At 38.0% G+C, this 18,382-nt stretch overlaps 1 protein-coding gene across 21 annotated transcripts in view; it reads left to right on the top strand.

Annotated features, from left to right (window-relative positions):
- Nucleotides 1-18,382, top strand: part of St18 (ST18 C2H2C-type zinc finger transcription factor) — a 130,567-nt gene that overhangs the window by 55,296 nt on the left and 56,889 nt on the right. For 19 of the 21 annotated variants that reach the window (XM_045143611.1, XM_004653367.2, XM_045143608.1 and 16 more), the window contains one exon: nucleotides 14,836-15,026. In XM_045143611.1, coding sequence (XP_044999546.1) covers nucleotides 14,855-15,026 — 172 coding nt within the window. In that variant the 5' untranslated portion in view covers nucleotides 14,836-14,854. The remainder of the gene's footprint in view (nucleotides 1-14,835; nucleotides 15,027-18,382) is intronic. The other 2 variants (XM_045143604.1, XM_045143603.1) reach the window with 1 other exon arrangement.

Raw genomic sequence — 18,382 nt, 5'->3', positions numbered from 1 at the left:
GACCCCTGATGTGCCTGTTTTTTAACTCATGTGTCACAGCAGTGTTCCCAAGTGTAGAATATGCTATTCCTAGATCCTTCAAAGGCCAATTTGGTATCATGTTTGTTTGTCATTGGTAGGACATGCAAGATGTAATAATTTATCCTTAGGCATACCCCGGAGCACTGGATCCCTAAGCATTTACTTCATACCCTGAATATTTGTGGGATCCATATTCAAGCTCTTTTGATGATGTCTTCAAAAGATGCTAATGTTACCACAGCTGGGATCTGCATTATTCAGATCCCTGACGACTGCATAATGACAAAGGATGGCAGAGGTTGCAACCCTTCAGCAAGATCACAGACCACCACTCTTCCTTGCCATTGGAGTTCTAACTACTCTGAGGTCTGCTTCTGATAGGAATAGGAAAGACCATCATTTCCATGTCAGGGACTTTATATCATGCTAAGTACAAGAGTAACCAAGATGTTTGAAATAAGCCAGTAGTGGTTTGGATTTTTTCAGACCTTGGAGTAGTTGCATATGCATAATGAGAAATCTTTGGGAAAAGAACTGAATCTAAACACAAAACTGATTCATGGTTTGTATATACCTTACATACAGTTTGGAGGTGATTTTATATAAATTTTTACTGTACCTATGTTTTATAAAGTTTTTATTGACAATTTTCATTCATGAAACAATGTGATTTGCTCATAGTCCCCTATTATTACATTCTTTTGTCCCCGTCCCCTCTTTTATTGAACCTCTTTTATCCAACTAGTCTCCCTTCTATTTGATGTTCGCTTTTGCCTTCTTCCATTATCCATGTCAAAGTGTTGATAAGCTCAATATTGTGCAGTTTTTATGGGGGTAGCAGCAGACACTATGAGGTTATAATCACAACAATCATTTCATGTTGAGGATGGTATCCAAAGTACTCCTTCCAACCCTCTGGCTCTTACATTCTTTGCATTTCCCCTGTCCCACAATATTTCCTAAGCCTTGTTGGGCATCATACAGATGTCTCATGTAGCTCTAAAAACTCAATAGCTACTTATTGTCAGCACTTTGATGAGTTTTTGATCTTCCTGGTATCCAATGACTTCTACAAAAGGAAGCCTTTCTGACTAAAGGTAAAAACAGCACTAATCTATGAGAATAAATATAATATAAATGGATACCACAGTAGTAGCTTCCCCTCTAGGGTCTGTGAACTTCCCAGCCATAGGATTTCAGTAGGTCTTCAATAGCAAACATGAATTCCCTCCAGTAGGGAATTCAGTTCTAATCCAAACTTCAGACCCAATCAAGACAGCAATTGGCTACCCCGTAAGCAACAATGCCACTAATGCACTAGTCAGTACAACTTGGCTGCCTTGTCAGTTGTGTAGCACACAGGATGTTTGGGTAAGACTGTTATGACCTTTCTTCCCCAGCATCTGACATAGCACTTTCTAGAACCATGACAGCTAGCTATCAGGGAGGAGGCTTCCCGTTAATTCCTAGTTTGATTATTCAGAGTTTTGTAACTGATATATGTGGTGTCCTGCCATCTAGTAGTCCTAGTTGGTAACCAAGAGCCTTAAAAATATTGTATATTATCTTGGGGACCTCAGGTTGGGGGCCTCCCTGCCCAACCACTCACAGACAAGTACCCCATTCCTGGAAATGGTGTTTCCCTGCCATAACCTATGGCTTCAGAGAGCAACACTATCCATCTCCATGAGGAGTTTTTTCCCAAACGCTCTCTTTTTAATCTTAATTATATTTCAAATGAGAAAAAAAGAAGTAGGCTTCCATATGGCTTTTTCATAGCATTTTCAGTCTTACACACCTACGTTTTGATTGTAACCTGTCACAGGAGGTCAGATACAGAATTTTCCACTTTTAGCATCATGGAGGTACTCAAAAGGCTTCTGATTTTAGTACATTTCAGTTTCATGTTTTCAGATTTGGGATGCTTGGCCTCTATTTCTTTGACTCTGTGTTGATATGCTAAGATGCATATCCTCCATTGTGACATATCAGCTGCAATTAGAGTTGTTACTTGTTTGAGATTGTAGTAGTCAACCGTTTTGTAGGCTCTCCATGGGTGAATTAAGTGGAAAAATAGGGCTCATCAGCTGGGCATGTAGCTCAGCTGTTAGAGTGTTTGCCTAGCTTACACAAAGCCCAGGATTCAATTTCTAGCATAGTAAAAGCCATATATGGTAGCACACATCTGTAATCCCTGCACCTTGAAGGGAGAGGGAGAGGGTCAGAAGTTCCAGATCATCTCTGCCTACATAGTATGTTGGGGGCCACCTTGGGCAACATGTTACCCTGCCTTAACAGAAGGCGAATCCATGTATAGTTGTGAATCCTCTTATTTTAAGAGCAGTACCAATCTTTGCTATTCATCTGTCATGCCACATTTTAGATGGACTACTTTGTGGTGGGAAGGGAAAGGATTTTGAGGATTCTACTTACAGCTTCCTCTTTGCTATCTCTTGCTCTATTAGCTAAGAAGCCAGTATTCATCCATTCCAATCATACATGTAGTTAACAAATCCATGACCAAGAAGTGGGGTCATGGAGCCAGAACACCTCTGGGACAAAGCTGCAATTATAACCAGCTCCCAACTTTTCCCACCCACATCAAGATCCTGATGTCCTTTAGTCCCCGGGTATCAGCTTGGATCCTGTCCAGCACTCCTTGAAGTATGCATGCAGCCTTTCCTTGCTTAGGTAGTTGTTCTTCATGATCATTGTCATAATCCTTATGAGAAAAGACTGAGGAGACTACTGCCATACAGATTTCACTTGTCCCTCCTTTGTGAGGACCTTGGTTCTCCTCTATTCATTGAATCTGAATCTTAGAAGTGCCTTGGGTCTACAAATTTATTATCAGGTCACAGCTTTTTATTAAGGTCAGTCTCCTAGTCCATGGATTCATTCCTAAATTCCTTCTTCTTGTGCCATTTGCAGTGGTAGTTCTGGAAATTGGAGTGTGCCATGGCTTTTCTAGGCTTCCAAGAGCCAATCTAGCAGCATGAAAGTACCATCCCCTGGGTCCCTGACAGAGTGTTAAATCCTGTAACATGAGAGATGGCTTCTACATCAACTTTTCCTATCCAAGTTGATGTTCCATACCTTTGATCCAGCACCCCTGGGATCTAGCCCATATGTACTGCTCCAGCTCCTGCCATGAATATTAGCTATACCCTGCAGCTCCCTTGGCATAGGGACCCTTTCCACTCTTAGAAAGCCAGATGATATTGTTTGTTGACCTTGGTATTTGTCCAGGGGGAAAGGAGAGGAGACAGAATTGTGTATCCTCTTGCAAAATCAAAACCGTTGTATCATGTTCAGTGTAGTGCAAGAAGAATGGAGAATGTGTTGTGCTTAGAAGGTGCAGCACATCTTAGGATTCAGTGTTTTTGAATGTCTCACCTGAGATGTCCCAATCGTGCTCCCATAGGCAGTGAGAATATCAGACTTAGACTCTAGATATCCAGCCTTCTCAGTGCTTGCTGCTCATCAATGGCAATGGCATAGTTCCTGTTCGTAGACTGAAAGCCTGACTATCATCCTGGACTCCACTTTCTCCTCTATCCCACATCTGCTCTCTCAGCAACTCCATTGTGCTTCCTCTTCCAAATATGTTCACAATCATTTCACAACCCCAGTGGGTGGCAAAGTCCAAATCACTCATCAGTCCTTACCTGGATGACTGACAGCTCTCTCACCACTCTCCTTATTTCTAATCTCTTCATCTATAGTCTGTCTAACACAGAGGCAATGTTTTGTGTACTAACATGAAAATCAGCATACATCATCTGCCAAAACCACAAAGTCTTCACATCTCACTAACTTAAAAGTCCCTAAAATGGCCTGTAATTCTCAACACTATCTCAATCTATTATTTTTCTAATCGAATTCCCTATTCTTCTTCTATCCATTCATTGTGCTGTCCTCAAACATTCTATACCCAGTACAGCATTGAGGACTTTTCACTTGCTATTGTTTTCTGCCTAAAATTATATTTCCATCTTTACTGTTAAAAAAAAATGTGTGTATGTGTGTGTTTGTGTGTGTGTCAGTCTGTCTGTGTGGAGACCAGATGACAACCTTGGTATTATCATCAGGAATGCTATTCAACTTTTTGTGAGATTGGGTCTCTCTCATTGGCCTGGAGCTTACCAATTAGGTTGAACTGGGAGACAGCAAGCCCCAGGGATCCTGCTGTCTGTGCCTTCCCAATGCCACCCATGTGTAGTATTTTCAAGTGGTGTCTGATGCTGGAAAGGCAAGAACTTTATCAAATGAGATATATCCTCTGCACCAAATTTAATTTTAGTGGAGCTTTTCCTGATCACCTAATCAGTTATAGATTTGGTCTGGAATCTGCCCCCCATATGTTAAGGCATGATGCTCAACTTGGCACTGCTGAATGGTGAAAAGAAAACCTTTAATATATGAGGCCTAGTGAGAGGTCTTGGTTTACTGGAGACCTGCCCCTGATTGTGGGTCCTGGCCCCTTCTTCCTCTCTCCCTTTTGCATCCCAGGCATGAGGTAAAGAGTTTTGCCATGTGTTGCTACTAGAGAATAAGGTACAGGGACAACCAGTTGTGAACCCAAATCTTCAAAACTGCAAGCCACTATTCACTTTGTATCTTCTAAGTTGAGACATTTTGTTACAGTAATGTTAGGCTAATTTACAATCTTAAACTGGCCCATCAGTGCCATGCTTCCTGCTTGCTCAGTTTCCCAAAGCACTTACTTTCAAGCATGCTTTATCTTACATAGAAAATATATAAGCTTAGTCTTCTTTCTCTTTACTAAAAATTCTGAGATGATTTTTCAACTTTAACCAATGCTATGTCTTCTTTTTTCCCCAAGGTAGAGTCTAGATGCTCTAGCCCAAGCTGGAATGGAATTCACTGTATAGTCTCAGGGCTGTCCTCGAATTCACGATGGTCCTCCTACCTCTGCCTCCACGTTTATTTGTAACAAACAAATCTTTATTGGCATGAATGAGTATCTCCTCAAGAATATAAACTAAGCAATAGTTCTGGCCATGCTTAATAATTGTTAAGTTTTGATTTTCCAAGAGGCATGCAAAAAGCCTCAAATTAATTAATTAATTAATTAATTAATTAATTAATTAATAATATTGCTTAGGTATAGAATACATTTGTTTTAGATTTGTATAGAATTCAAATGGACTCAGACATGGCTTCTTACTTAAGATAACTTATATTATCATGTTTCAGAACAAACTAACAGACAAGAATAACCACTCTACTGTAAGCATATCATTTTCTGCATCTAATGCATGAAAAACTCAAAATGATGTTTTATCTTTTAAGAAAAAGTTGATGATTGCAGTTGCAAACCAGATAAATTTCATCAATTGGCTTCATTTCTAGCCTTCATAAGGGGAGACTGAGCATTTGGAAAGCTTTCCATGGCCTTCCATGATAAAATGTGTTCATGTGCAGGTTTAAGCCATATCTTCATATTAAATCATTGGATAGTCTGACAGTTAATTTGAAAAACAATATAGTGGTTTGAATGTAAAATGTCCTTAGCTATTCATAAATGTTAACCTTGGGGTATTATAACCAGGCCTCACTTCCTGTTCTCTCTCTCTCTTTCTCATTTATCTCACCTGATGTGATGATGTCATTCCAGCTTCTTGTTCCTGCTATGCTATCTCTGCCATAGTGGTTCATACTCTCTAGAACTTTCAACAAATCTATACTTTCTCCTTTTCTGAGTTGCTACTGGTCATGTATTTAGTCCCAGCAATGAGAAAGTAACTAATCCAAACAGTCTTAAATAATAATTAATAGGTCAGAATTTATGTAGACACTGGTTTTGTTCCCATTTAGACTCCTTCACTAATGACTATTTGATAATTAACAGAACATCTCTGAGCTTTATAAATATAATCACCAGAATGGCTCGTTGGTCTAAGGGTATGAGTGTCACTTAGGATGTGCGAGATATAATCACCAACTTCAAGTGTTAGTCTGAGTTCAGCAAATTGATACATGCAAATGATTTAGAGCACTACTTGTCCTGGAGTAAATGCAACCAGCCTTCTATATAATTGTAGATTCCATACTAGAGTGGTCAACTAATAAATGATTTTAAAATATTTTGAAAAAATATATCAGTATTGAACATGTACAGACTATGTTTTCTTGTCATTATTCCATAACCAGTGTAATCTAACAACTATTTATACAGCTTTTTCTTACATTATGTATTATATTTAATCTAGGATGATTTAAAGTAGACAAAGAACATGGATAGTTCATATGCAAATGCTATGTCACTTTGTGTAAGGCTTAAATATCCTTTGAATTGGTATGCAAGGTGTTCTCAAAGTAATCTCCCAGAAATACTGAGGGATAGATATATTCACTAAATTTTACCTTTCTTAGATTATAAACCACACTTTTCACTATGAGTCTGCTAATGTGTCTCAGTCAAAGAAATGTGCAGTTTTTACTGACAAGATTTTATACCTGCCAATTAATTTTTAAGTGATATTTTGTTGAAATATAGCTAACAAAATGCAAAAAGTATATATGCATGATTTTATGAATTTTTATCAAATCTACATACCCATGAAATACTACTCAAAATAAAGACAAAACTTCTTAGCACTTTAGAACTCTCCTTTATATTACTGTCAGTCACAGACCTCACAAAAGTAACCTCCTTTCTGGCTCTCTCATGTAGAAAATCATACTAGTATATGCCTGTCTGACTTCTTTCCATGAACAATATGTTTATGAAATTCATTAGTACCATTTGTAACAACAATTACCTTTTCCTTGTGGCTGGGGAATACTGAGGTGTGTGACTATTTCACCATGCTTTATGTATTCTACACTCAAAGGATACTGTGATGTTCCCAGATTGGGGTACTGTTTGCCATGAAGATTAGAGGCTATAACTTTTGGTGAATATACAGGCACAATTCTGTCAGGTGTATACAAAATGGTAGGATTTCTGGGTCATTGGTTTGACTTTTGTTCAGATTTCATAGATCTTGCCAAGCAGTTTCCAAAGTAACCATAGCAACTCCACTACTCAGCAGTGTGGAGCATTGCTCCAGATCCTCACGGGCATTAGGTCTGCATTTTAGCCACCTCATAGATATGAACAGTGTCTGACGGTTCTCTCATTTCCCCAGAGGTGAAAGAAAGGAAACATACCTGCATTTGTGTATCATTCACATGTCCTTTTGTGAAGTGACTGCTCAAGAGTTTTGTCTTTTACTTGGTAGTTTTTTTTTTTTGTTGTTGTTATTTAACAGAAAGAATTCTTTATGTATTGTATAAAAATTACTACGTTTTTTGATGTATATCTTTTAAATAGCTTCTCATGTTCTGCGGCTTCCTCTTAAGCTCTTTAATTATCTTTTGAATACTGCTTTGTAGAATATACATACATGCATGCATGTATTTTGTTTTCTCACCCAAAAAGCAGTGCTCTGTGGCCCACTGGTACATGCTATGTAAACGGATAAAGAACATGGATAGGAAGCTCTTCATCCCCATTGGCACCTTTTGATTCATAAATAATTTAAACTTAAACAAGTTGTAATTTACCCATTTTTTTTTCCTTTAAATTTCCATGTTTTATAAATTACTTGACAAATCATTGCCTACCTAAAGTCAGGAAGATGTTGACTCATTTTTGAAGCCCACAATCCTAGTATTGTTTTTTCTACAGTGGTTCACCATTCTTTAAGACTCCCAAAGGGTACATGAAATCTTGGATAGCATCAAACCTTATTCATACCATGGGCTTTCCCCAGTTGACAACTTGAAGAAAGCATTTCTTGTCATATTCATACTCCCAGCATCACTGGTGTTTTGACGCAGAATATAGGCTACAGAAGCACACATGCTGCAAGTCCTCAGTGACTGATCTGATCACCAAGGTGGCAGCTGAGGCTCTAATGCGAGGGTGACAAGGACAGCATGGACATCCTGTGCCAAGTCAAGTTTGGATCCTGGGCAGGACAGAGCAGTATGATGCTGAACTTCACTCTGTTGCTCAGAATGGCCACACTGAAAACATGAACTATTTTTATCTGGAATTTTTCATTTGATATTTGAGATTGTGGTTAGCTATGGGTAACATACTATGCAAAATGAATCCAGGAATAATGGGAACTAGCTGGGTATACTATGAGGGACAAGATTTTGTTTAAGATAGCTACCCAATGGGTTTAGCACCTTTCACTGATGAAACAACTGTTTCTCTAGTAACACCTTTGTCATATGCTAGCCATGGGTATGGGGATCTATCTAAATCCAATAGGTGGGGAATTACAATCTCCTGGTCTGTGCATTTATGTCTGTGCTGGTAATGCCATACCTAAGTAGTTTGTGGTATGATAAGCTTTTAAGCTAAGCTCATCAGTCTTCCAACTTTGTTTTTAGTTCCTCTACAATATGGTCTTTGCCTTTCTTGGTTCTTTGATGTCTACAGAAACAGTTGCATTGTTAAATTCTGTTTAAAATCCTCTTGGGATTTTGATATGAATCAAATTAAATCTAATAGCTCAATTATGACAGAGTTGATATGTGAATCTTTAATTCTGTGGTTATTTTAAGATCTCTCCTTTTAGTTTTTCTTTAGTTTTCTCAATGTGTTTATTGTTTTGTATGAGCTTTGCACATTTATGTTACATTTATCATTAAGTATTTCATATTTCTATGCTATTATAAGTAGTTTTATGTTTTATCTCTATTTCTAATTCTTTAATACTGATTTGTGGATTAAAACTACTAGTTTTGGAATGGCAACCTCCTTAAGTTTACTTCCTTAAAACATGTTATCTTTACATCCTTTTGGATTTTCTTCAATATAATCATACCTCTGAAAATGTATTTTTCCCTTTTTAATTGTCATTTTGTTATTGTTTTGTCAACCATCTTGGTCACCCAGCTGAAAGGCAGGAAGAATTCCTGCTATGAGTTTTCCATGAGAATATTGGAGAATTTAAATGGTTTCCTAGGATTTATGGTTTCATATTCTTCATGTATTTTTCTATTTTAGTCATTTTAAGGAGTGCTCAGAATATATCCACCACTGGATCTATATTTTTAGTGATTTTCATATCCCCTAACTTGCATTGAGAAAATTAACTAAAAACTGCTTAGTGGACAGAACTGGGGAACTCAGGGTTTCCTATATTATTGTATCTTTTCTGCAGCCTGAAGGCTCAGTAAATATGACTTATTTATAAATATACTTCCAACACTGAATCCATTGTGAACGTTATTTAAGTGAATGTGTTAAAATTTTCATTTATATGTCACGAAGGTAATAGTATTTCAAATTAGAATTCAAATTTCTAAATGGAGCCTTTTCTCAAATATGTACTCCAAAAATTTCTTTCAGGTAAATGCAGACCCTTTGAAGATATTTTAATAAAATCAAACTCCAAAATATGATATTTAGTGTATTTGTTGCATTGATGAAGTCCCCCCCCGGGGGGGGGGGTGCTCTGTATGTTTAAAACAACAGTTTGATCGAACAGAACAATAAATGCAGAGCTGGGTGTATTTTTTCTCTTTCTTTCTCATCTACTAGGAAAATATAGATAATAGAGCTCATTTATTTCCTTAACATTTCAGAACTCCGCAGATGGGAAAACATAACCCAGTGGAAATGATTTCTGGCAACCTTGAGAAGATATGTTAGCATTTTGTGGCATTTCTTTCAGTAACATGGAAAGCATGGCTTTCCCTCATTGCGGTGTCACAGTGAAGTGTCACAATAAAGCCAAAATAGTGTGTCCTCAGGGAAAACTAGGAAAAGGGACCATTTTCTATGCATACACAAAGGGTAATATTTATTATAAAGCCTTTCATTCTAGCTCTAAATGCTGCCTGGGCTGTGGATACTTTGCAGTGGGAAAATGCACAGAACGTGAGATTTAAAGCAAATGTTATGTATAAACATAATGTAATTTATGTAAATATAAATAATAAGCTCAAATGCAGAATGCTTTTAGGGACATGCATGTGTGCTGTGCCCAGTGTGCCCCGGTGAGAGCTGGCAATGATAGCAGAGTCTGTGGAAGACTGGGTTAGGAATCTGATAGTTCTGTCTTTACCTGCCTTTGTCACTGTTGACACAACTATTATCTCTTTAATTTTCAAAACATATTATCATCTTCAAAACAAATTATCATCTTCATTGGCTAGATGGAAAATTTACTTTTCCTAAAGATCCAACTGTTTGTAAAGATTCTACAGCTGGGTTTGCTGAAGCCATTCATATACCCTTAGTATCAGATATAGTGATTTATTTTAAGCTAAATGCACAAGTTTATGCACTTTTGGGTTTTCTTTCTTAAAGACCAAAAAAAAGCCTTTACCTATACTTATAAACTTATTATTTGGACTCAAATGTTGACCTTGATTTTTTTTAACTATTAAAAGTCATCTCAAACCGGGCACGGTGGCGTACTCCTTTAATCCCAGCACTCAGGAGGCAGAGGTAGGAGGATTGCCATGAGTTCGAGTCCTCCCTGAGACCACATAGTCAAGTCCAGGTCAGCCAGGACCAGAGTGAGACCCTACCTAGAAAAAACAAAAACAACAACCAAAAGGAGTCATCTCATGGGGCTGGAGAGATTTCTCAGTGGTTACAGCACTTGCCTACTTGCCTGCAAAGCCCAACAACCCAAGTTCAATTCACAAGGACCCACATAAAGCCAGATGCGCAAAGTGGCTCATGTGTCTGGAGTTCATTTGAGTTGGTAAGAGGCCCCAGTATACACATTCTCTCTCTCTGTCTGCTCTTTCTCTCTCTATCTCTCTCTAATAAACTTTAAAAGTCATCCCATAAATGTCACCCTACTGTTCCAGGTTAGGGGATGTGTGTCATGATTAGGTTTTAGCGTGTTTATAGCTGCAACTCAATAACATCTTCAGAGAGAGTAGTTATCCTGGATCTGCACATGCAAATCACTGAGCAGGGCCCCGTGGCAAACACTCTCCTTCCAGCTAGAAATTTCTCTATTTGAACCAGGTTCGGTTTCAGCAGATTGCCAAATGTATCATTCTGATTGGTAACACGGAGGAGAAAACAAGAGCTATGGAGCCCTGTTCACCAGAGTTGAAAGCAGCCTCCAAAAAGTTATTTGGTTTTGAGAATGTTGCTTTCTTTTTAAGTGGGTAGTCTTGGAGAAAAATAGTTCAAAAAATAAAGTTTGTAGAGTAGGTAGTATGTGTGCAGCCCTGATCATCAATGAAAGAAAAGACTTTTTTTGGATAATTAATAGTCCTTGGTAGTAGCTAGCTCCACTCCTCTGGTTGCATCAGTGTCTGCTTCTTGGAGCCACAAATCTTTTCCCCCCACCTCTCCATCTTGTGCTTAAGCAGTATTGTGGTAAGGATATTTCACATAGGGTCTATCCTGTGAACATACTTTTTTTTTACTGCTTTTTTAAAAATTTTTATTAGCATTTTCCATGATTATAAAAAATATCCCATGGTAATTCCCTCCTGAATATACTTTTAAAATGTGTATTGTGTTGCTATTGACCTTAGGGTAGAATGTTGGACAGAATCACTCCAAAGTTTCTTCACCTTGTTAGACTAAAATTTTGCACCTGTCGATTGTTGTCACCCCACATCTCCTAGCAGCCACTATTTCTTTTAAAAAAAAAATCTTTATTTATTTACTTATTTGAGAGAGAGGACAAGCATGCTAGGGCCTCTAGCCACTGCAAACAAAACTCCAGACACATGAGCCACCTTGTGCTCCTGGCTTACGCGGGTACTGGAGAAGCAAACTTGGGTCCTTAGGCTTTGCAGGCAAGTGCCTTAACCACTAGACCATCTCTACAGTCCCCACTATTTCTTTGATTCTATGAGCTTAGCTGTCTGAGATTTTTCTCATAAATGGAATCATGCATATTTTTCTTTCATTGTTAAATATTATTTGTGTGTAAGTATGTGTGGTGTAACGTGGTGTGCATGGGAATGTGCATACTGTGGCATCATGTGGAGGTCAGAGGACAATCCTCAGGTTCCACCTTGTTTTGAGACAAGCTCTCTTGGTGTTTGCCTCTTCAAATGCCAGACTAGCTGACCCATGAGATGTGGGATTTTCCTGTCTCCACTCCCTACTGCCTTAGGCATGCTGGCTTTACAGATGCACCACTGCACATCTGGATTTATGTGGATAATGGGGATTTGAACTCCACTTCTCAAACTTGCAGAGCAAGCATCTTCAATCACTGTGCCATCAGTATTTTTTTTTACTTTCTTTGTCTGACTTATTTCACTTAGTATAATGACTTCAAGGTTCATCTATGTTGATGCATATGACAGCATTTCCTTCCTTTTTAAAGTGGAATGGCATGGACTATGCATTTTCTTTATCCATTCATCTGTCCAAGTACATTGAAGTGTTTTCCACATCTTAACCACTCCAGTCAATATACAATTCAATGTGATTCCTCAAAAATAGTGCTGTCATTGTTTCACCAAACCCACTTTTAGGTATTTATGCAAAATAATTGAAAGAAGACCAACAAATCTTCATTTTGGCAAGTTTTGTCATACCAGCTGGACTGAAATCATCATGGTTCCTCAAAGCTATTTTCTATCTATGAATGACAGAATTCTCTCTTATTTTCTACAAATTTTGGTTCATGATAATGGCTTTGTGATTTAACCTGTATGTTTTCTGAAGGCTTTTGTTATTGTTGGAGAGGAGCATGGGAATTAATTTGATTAAAAGTTTATGTAAGTTATTAAACATTCTTCATATACTTAGAAACTTTATCTCCTAGGCAAGTTATTTTACCTTGTTTTATCTTTTCAATGTACCTTTGCCCTTCAAAAGCAAGTCACATACCAAGTTGATGAGTGTAGGGGTAACGCCATCTTACATCAGCAATGTTTCTTCCCTTCCCAGAGCAGCAGGTTCAGTTCACTTGGATCTGTATTTTCTTCAGTCTTCTTGTAAAGGTGTTTGGGCCTCTCAACATCATCTGCTTATGTGGTTTCATGACTTCATCTGTACGTGGTCACTTCAAATACATGTTCAAGCCAGGGATGGTGGTGCACACCTTTAATCCCAGCACTCGAAAGGCAGAGGTAGGAGGATCGCCATGAGTTCGAGGCTACCCTGAGACTACATAGTGAATTACATGGCAGCCTGGACTAGAGTGAGACCCTACCTTGGAAAACCAAAAAAAAAAAAAAAAAATACATGTTCAATTTTATGAATGAACATTAGTTTTTTGGGGGAATTTCACTCCTCTCTTTCCATCATCATAATTTTTTAATTCTCTAATTTTCACCTTTTATGAGTTCTTTTTTTTTTATGGTTTTCTGAGGTCGGGTCTAGCTCAGGCTGACAGGGAATTCACTATGTAGTATCAGGGTAGCCTCGAACTCATGGAAATCCTCCTATCTCTGCCTCCCGAGTGCTGGGATTAAAGGCATGTACCACCATGCCCGGCTCTTTTATGAGATCTTTTAACAATTGATTTATCTCTTCTTCCAGACTATTAGCTCCATTTTGTAAAAGGAATGACATTCTTCCTTCTCTTGGAGGTTTTTGCATCCCTGTTATCTGTATTCATAAATTAGTGTATGACAATTCCAGTCTGCTGTTGTGAATAGGTTTCCATCTGCACATGGGCATTCTTGTGAGAACAGTTTATGGTCTTTGTCCATCCTGTGATACTACTAAAACTTCAATCCTGTTTCTTACAGCTCGAGTTCCTCCAAAGATTGTCTTGCTTGGAGATTTTCACCTAAAGCTTCCTCCTGATTAAAAACATATTTTTATTTATTTTAAAGCAGAGAGATATAGACAGACAAAGAGATTGGGTGTGCATCTGGCTTATGTGGGCATTGGGGAATCGATCCCAGGTCATGAGGCTTTTTAGGAAAGCACCTTAACCACTGAGTTGATGTCTCCATCCCAAACTCCCTCACATTTTTCTCCAAAGAACTCTTAACAAGTATATTGCATTGGCTCACTGTTAATGAAACCCTTTAGTCTTCAAAGATCTTCCTAGGAGAATGTTTCTCTTACCTTTACAGAGAGAGCCATCGGTGTTAATTCTGAGTGAGTCGCACACGGGCTATCTGTTCTGAAAGAGCCTCCCTTGGGAGCATTTCCAAATAAAGCCATGTGAGAATGACAATATGGATAAATTTTTGCCCATTTTTGTGAAATCCAAACTTATTTCTCCTCCTTTTCGTTATTCTGTGTGACAAATTGGTGAGAATCAAAAGGCAGAGTGCTGTGTAGCATCTTTTCATGTGTGTGAGTGTGCACACAAGTGTGCCTGGAGCTGGGTTGATTGAATGTCCATGGCTTGTCCCTCTTTTCATTAAGTCAGTGCCTAAGTTGTTTGGCATCTAAAGTTTGTGGCAGAGATAAGCAGTTTTAGTGGCATATTACTGTTTGAAAACCCTGTGATTTATCCACACTGGGCTCATATTTTGTATCGGGTGGTATATTTTTTACATTAGCTGTTTCTCAGGATCAGCAATCCAGTGCAAATCATGTGCCATCTCTCCCTCAGTATGTAGTGTAGCATCAAGTGAAGCACAGATTAACATGTGCTTACTCAGGATTAAGGATCATTTGTAAAACACACACATGACTGATAGACAGTAAAATAGAATCTACATTTTGATGGATTCCACAGATAAACTGTTACTGTTGGTGCCAATAAGTAACCCTATACCTCTAGTCCCAAGTTTCCAAAGTCTTTGAGGGATACTGCATGAAAGTCAAATGTCAAATTGCTGTCAACACTTGTTTTAATCATGTTCATTATATGTCCCTCACTACAGTGTTGCATATGATTGCTCTATGGCGAAGAAGAGGAGAGCTGAAGAGCAGGTTTTGGGAGTCCCAGTCAACAAGAGGAAATCCCTGCTGATGAAGCCCCGACACTACAGCCCAGATATGGACTGCAAAGGAGAGCAAGATGACAGGAACGAGGATGATGGTCCCTTAGACACGAGTGAGCACTCCATTGAAGGTAGCAAGGAGGCATGGCCCAACTTCATATATTCCTGTCACCAGAGACCCATTCTTACATTATGGGGAACCTGCAGTTGATACAAACATACCTTTAAAATTCAAAGAAAAATAAACATTTATTTCACTCAACATTCATTTACTGAGGGTACATTTAACTTAATCAGTAACTGTGGACAGGCTGCAGATAGACAACAGATAGTCTTTAGCCTAAGGTCATTTTCTAAGTGCAGAATTGGGCTATGCCTCTTTGTGAAGAAACTAAAGATACTACATTTTAAAGCTGTAGAGTCTAGGCAGATGGCTGCCTAACTCATAAGAGATACTTTCAAATAACAGAGCATGTTCACATATCTTTTCAGAGATCAAGTTCAATATAGTGTTCCTTAATTACATATATATATATATATATATATGTATATATATATATGATATGTATGTATAGTGTCTATATCTTACATAGCTAAATATTCATATATAATTTATTAGCATATATAATAATATCCCAAAATGTAATTGGAATAACAACATGGAGTAGTGCAGGCATTCTTTCACTTTAATATTTTTGCATATTTTGAAATAACATTTATAGCAACACTAGATTGTGAAAGTGACCTAAAGCTATTATCCTAGAGACTTTCTCAGTAGAAAAATGATATAGAAAGGGCATCATTGTGCCTATTGCTTCTAGAATGTCACTAAGTTTACCTTTATAATATATGAAATCAATCTTTGCCTCTCTTCAAATACCCTTTGCAGCTGAGGTGAAATTTTAAAAGCTTGCATCTGTTTCTTCCTAGATCACCATTGTTGCTGATCATTTGCCTCTCAGAGTTAGAATGTCATCAATAGCTTTGTGCATGAGGCTGAGGTTGCCCAACATATAAATGATCTCAAAACCCTATGAAAAAATATCTAAGATCTAAGACTTGAGTCAGTAGACAACAGAATTAGATGTGCATGTGTTTTATTAAATACATACTTTTCCTGAATGTGACTTTTTAGGAATCAACATACACTAAGTAATTCGTTATTTTAAGAGATGTACAAACAAAAGGCAATTATATTCTTAGATCATAAACATTTATTATAAATAGAGTTATAGGAATCACCATGGACATCACTTTAAAAGACATAAAATCATATTGACATTGAATTCAAATATCATGTAAGAATCATCCAATTCTGAATAATACTGACTGTGAAGTGGTTGCAGATTTTAAGTATGAGGCTATTTAAATTTCTAGATTTTCTATATTTAGCATAAAGCCTTGTGGCTCAATTGTTAATTATATTCATCCTTAACTTTTTTCTTTATTTCTTTGAGCTAGTCTGTTTTACTTATTAAGTCATGGATACTGCAGATTAAATCTAATCTTGGAAAAGTCCTTAAATCATTGTGAATAGAGTTGAGGTATAATATAGGTGAATTATCTTACTGGTCCATGAGGCTGATATCAGGCTTATAGACTTCCCACCTTCTGTTGTAACTGTTTGATCATTATGTATGCTAAATATTAATTATTAAGTGAATATGTTGTTAAAGTTTATTCATTTAAACAGTCATAAGCATTTATCTGTTTAAAGGCTTACAAAGGTTAATTAATTATTGTATTCTTAATACTCGAAGTATTTCTGATACCGATGGTTAAATTGCAGCAGTGACCATTTTTTCAGTTCTTCATATTTCAGGCTCTTAAATGACACTATTTAGTCCATACTACAATATCAATGGTGTGTAAGATTATGGTCTCAGCTTTACAGATGAAATCATTGAAGACCAAAGAAATGTATTGGCAAAAGTTGCACAGCTTAGATGTGCTGGGGAGGAAGACTCTTATAAAACAATCAAAAAGACAAGTGAAATAATTATTTCCCAGCTGACTGCACTCCATAGCCTAAGTTTCTCCTTGCTCTGACAACCTTCAGAATGGAAATGGGGCAAAGTTTTGGCAATATTGACATGAAGTCATCATTTTTAGAAATGGCCTGCAAGTCACAGATGTTCCTATCACAGGTCAACCAAGCAAGGATTTTAAGTCACCCTCTGAGGAACTGCATGCAACGCCCTGGAAGGAAAGAGAGTTGAGCTAGTGAGCAACCTGGCAAAAGTGCCTCCAGTCTGCCAGCTCAGTTACTCTGGGCACTCCAAGGTCTTTGCCCAGCCAGGTGTGTGCCCCATGGATCCTCCTTTGGATAGTTCAGATGATAAGAGTACTAAGTGCTCATGGAGGCTAAGAACATGTTCTTGAATACTTTAAATTTTAGAGTTTATGTTTTGACACCAGCTGCATCCCCACTTCTTTCAAAGGCAGCCATGCAGGCACTGGGCAACAGAAGAGAGTTTGGATAAAGCTGCTCAGAGATGGCTCCTTTCCTGGAAGGGTGCAAAGCAAAGCACTAGGACAGGTGGGACAAGCACAGACAATCCCAGTGCAGTCCAGAACATGAGAGTCAGATTAAGCCAACCAGTGTGCGGAGTCCCCAGAAGCATGGTCACACGCTCAGGATTCAGAGATGTCTGTCCCAGACACAGACATTTCTAGAAGCAGAAATCATACTTTTAGCAGATCATCTGTCAATAAATAACAAGTAAAGGATAACCATTTCAGTCTTGGGATTTGGGAAGATGAATTCATTTTCCTAGGGCTTTTATTCCTGACAAAATTTATGTATTGTGGTCTGGAGAGATATGGCTTAGTGGTTAAGGTGCTTGCCTGCAAAGCCTAAGGACACATGTTCGATTCCTCCAGTACCCATATAAGCCAATTGCACATGTTAGTGCATGTGTCAGGAGTTCATTTGTAGTGGCTGGAGGCCCTGGATAGCCATTTTCTCTCTCTCTCTCCCTCTCTCTCTCTCTCATAAATAAATAAAATAAAATATTTTAATTATGCATTGAAAAGTCCTAAGAACAAAATTTACCTACAAAAATAACTAACTTTTCTAGCGACAAAAATAGGACTGAAAGCAAGTTGTCATAAAATCCAGTTATATCAAAAAGGCAAATCAATATGTGATGTGATTTTCAGGGTTTTTTTTTTTTTTTTTTTAATATTTTTTATTTATTTGTTTGAGAGTGACAGACACAGAGAGAAAGACAGATAGAGGGAGAGAGGGAGAATGGGCGCGCCAGGGCTTCCAGCCTCTGCAAACGAACTCCAGACGCGTGCGCCCCCTTGTGCATCTGGCTAACGTGGGACCTGGGGAACTGAGCCTCGAACCGGGGTCCTTAGGCTTCACAGGCAAGCGCTTAACCGCTAAGCCATCTCTCCAGCCCGGGTTTTTAAAAGTTGTTTTGACGCAAAAAAAATGCATATATATGAAAGAATTCATTAGCTATAGGATTACCAACAA

Source organism: Jaculus jaculus, chromosome 2 (assembly GCF_020740685.1).
Source record: "Jaculus jaculus isolate mJacJac1 chromosome 2, mJacJac1.mat.Y.cur, whole genome shotgun sequence".
Lineage (NCBI taxonomy): Eukaryota > Metazoa > Chordata > Mammalia > Rodentia > Dipodidae > Jaculus > Jaculus jaculus.
Note: the sequence above shows the minus strand (reverse complement) of the source record. Positions and strands in the feature narration are given on the sequence as shown.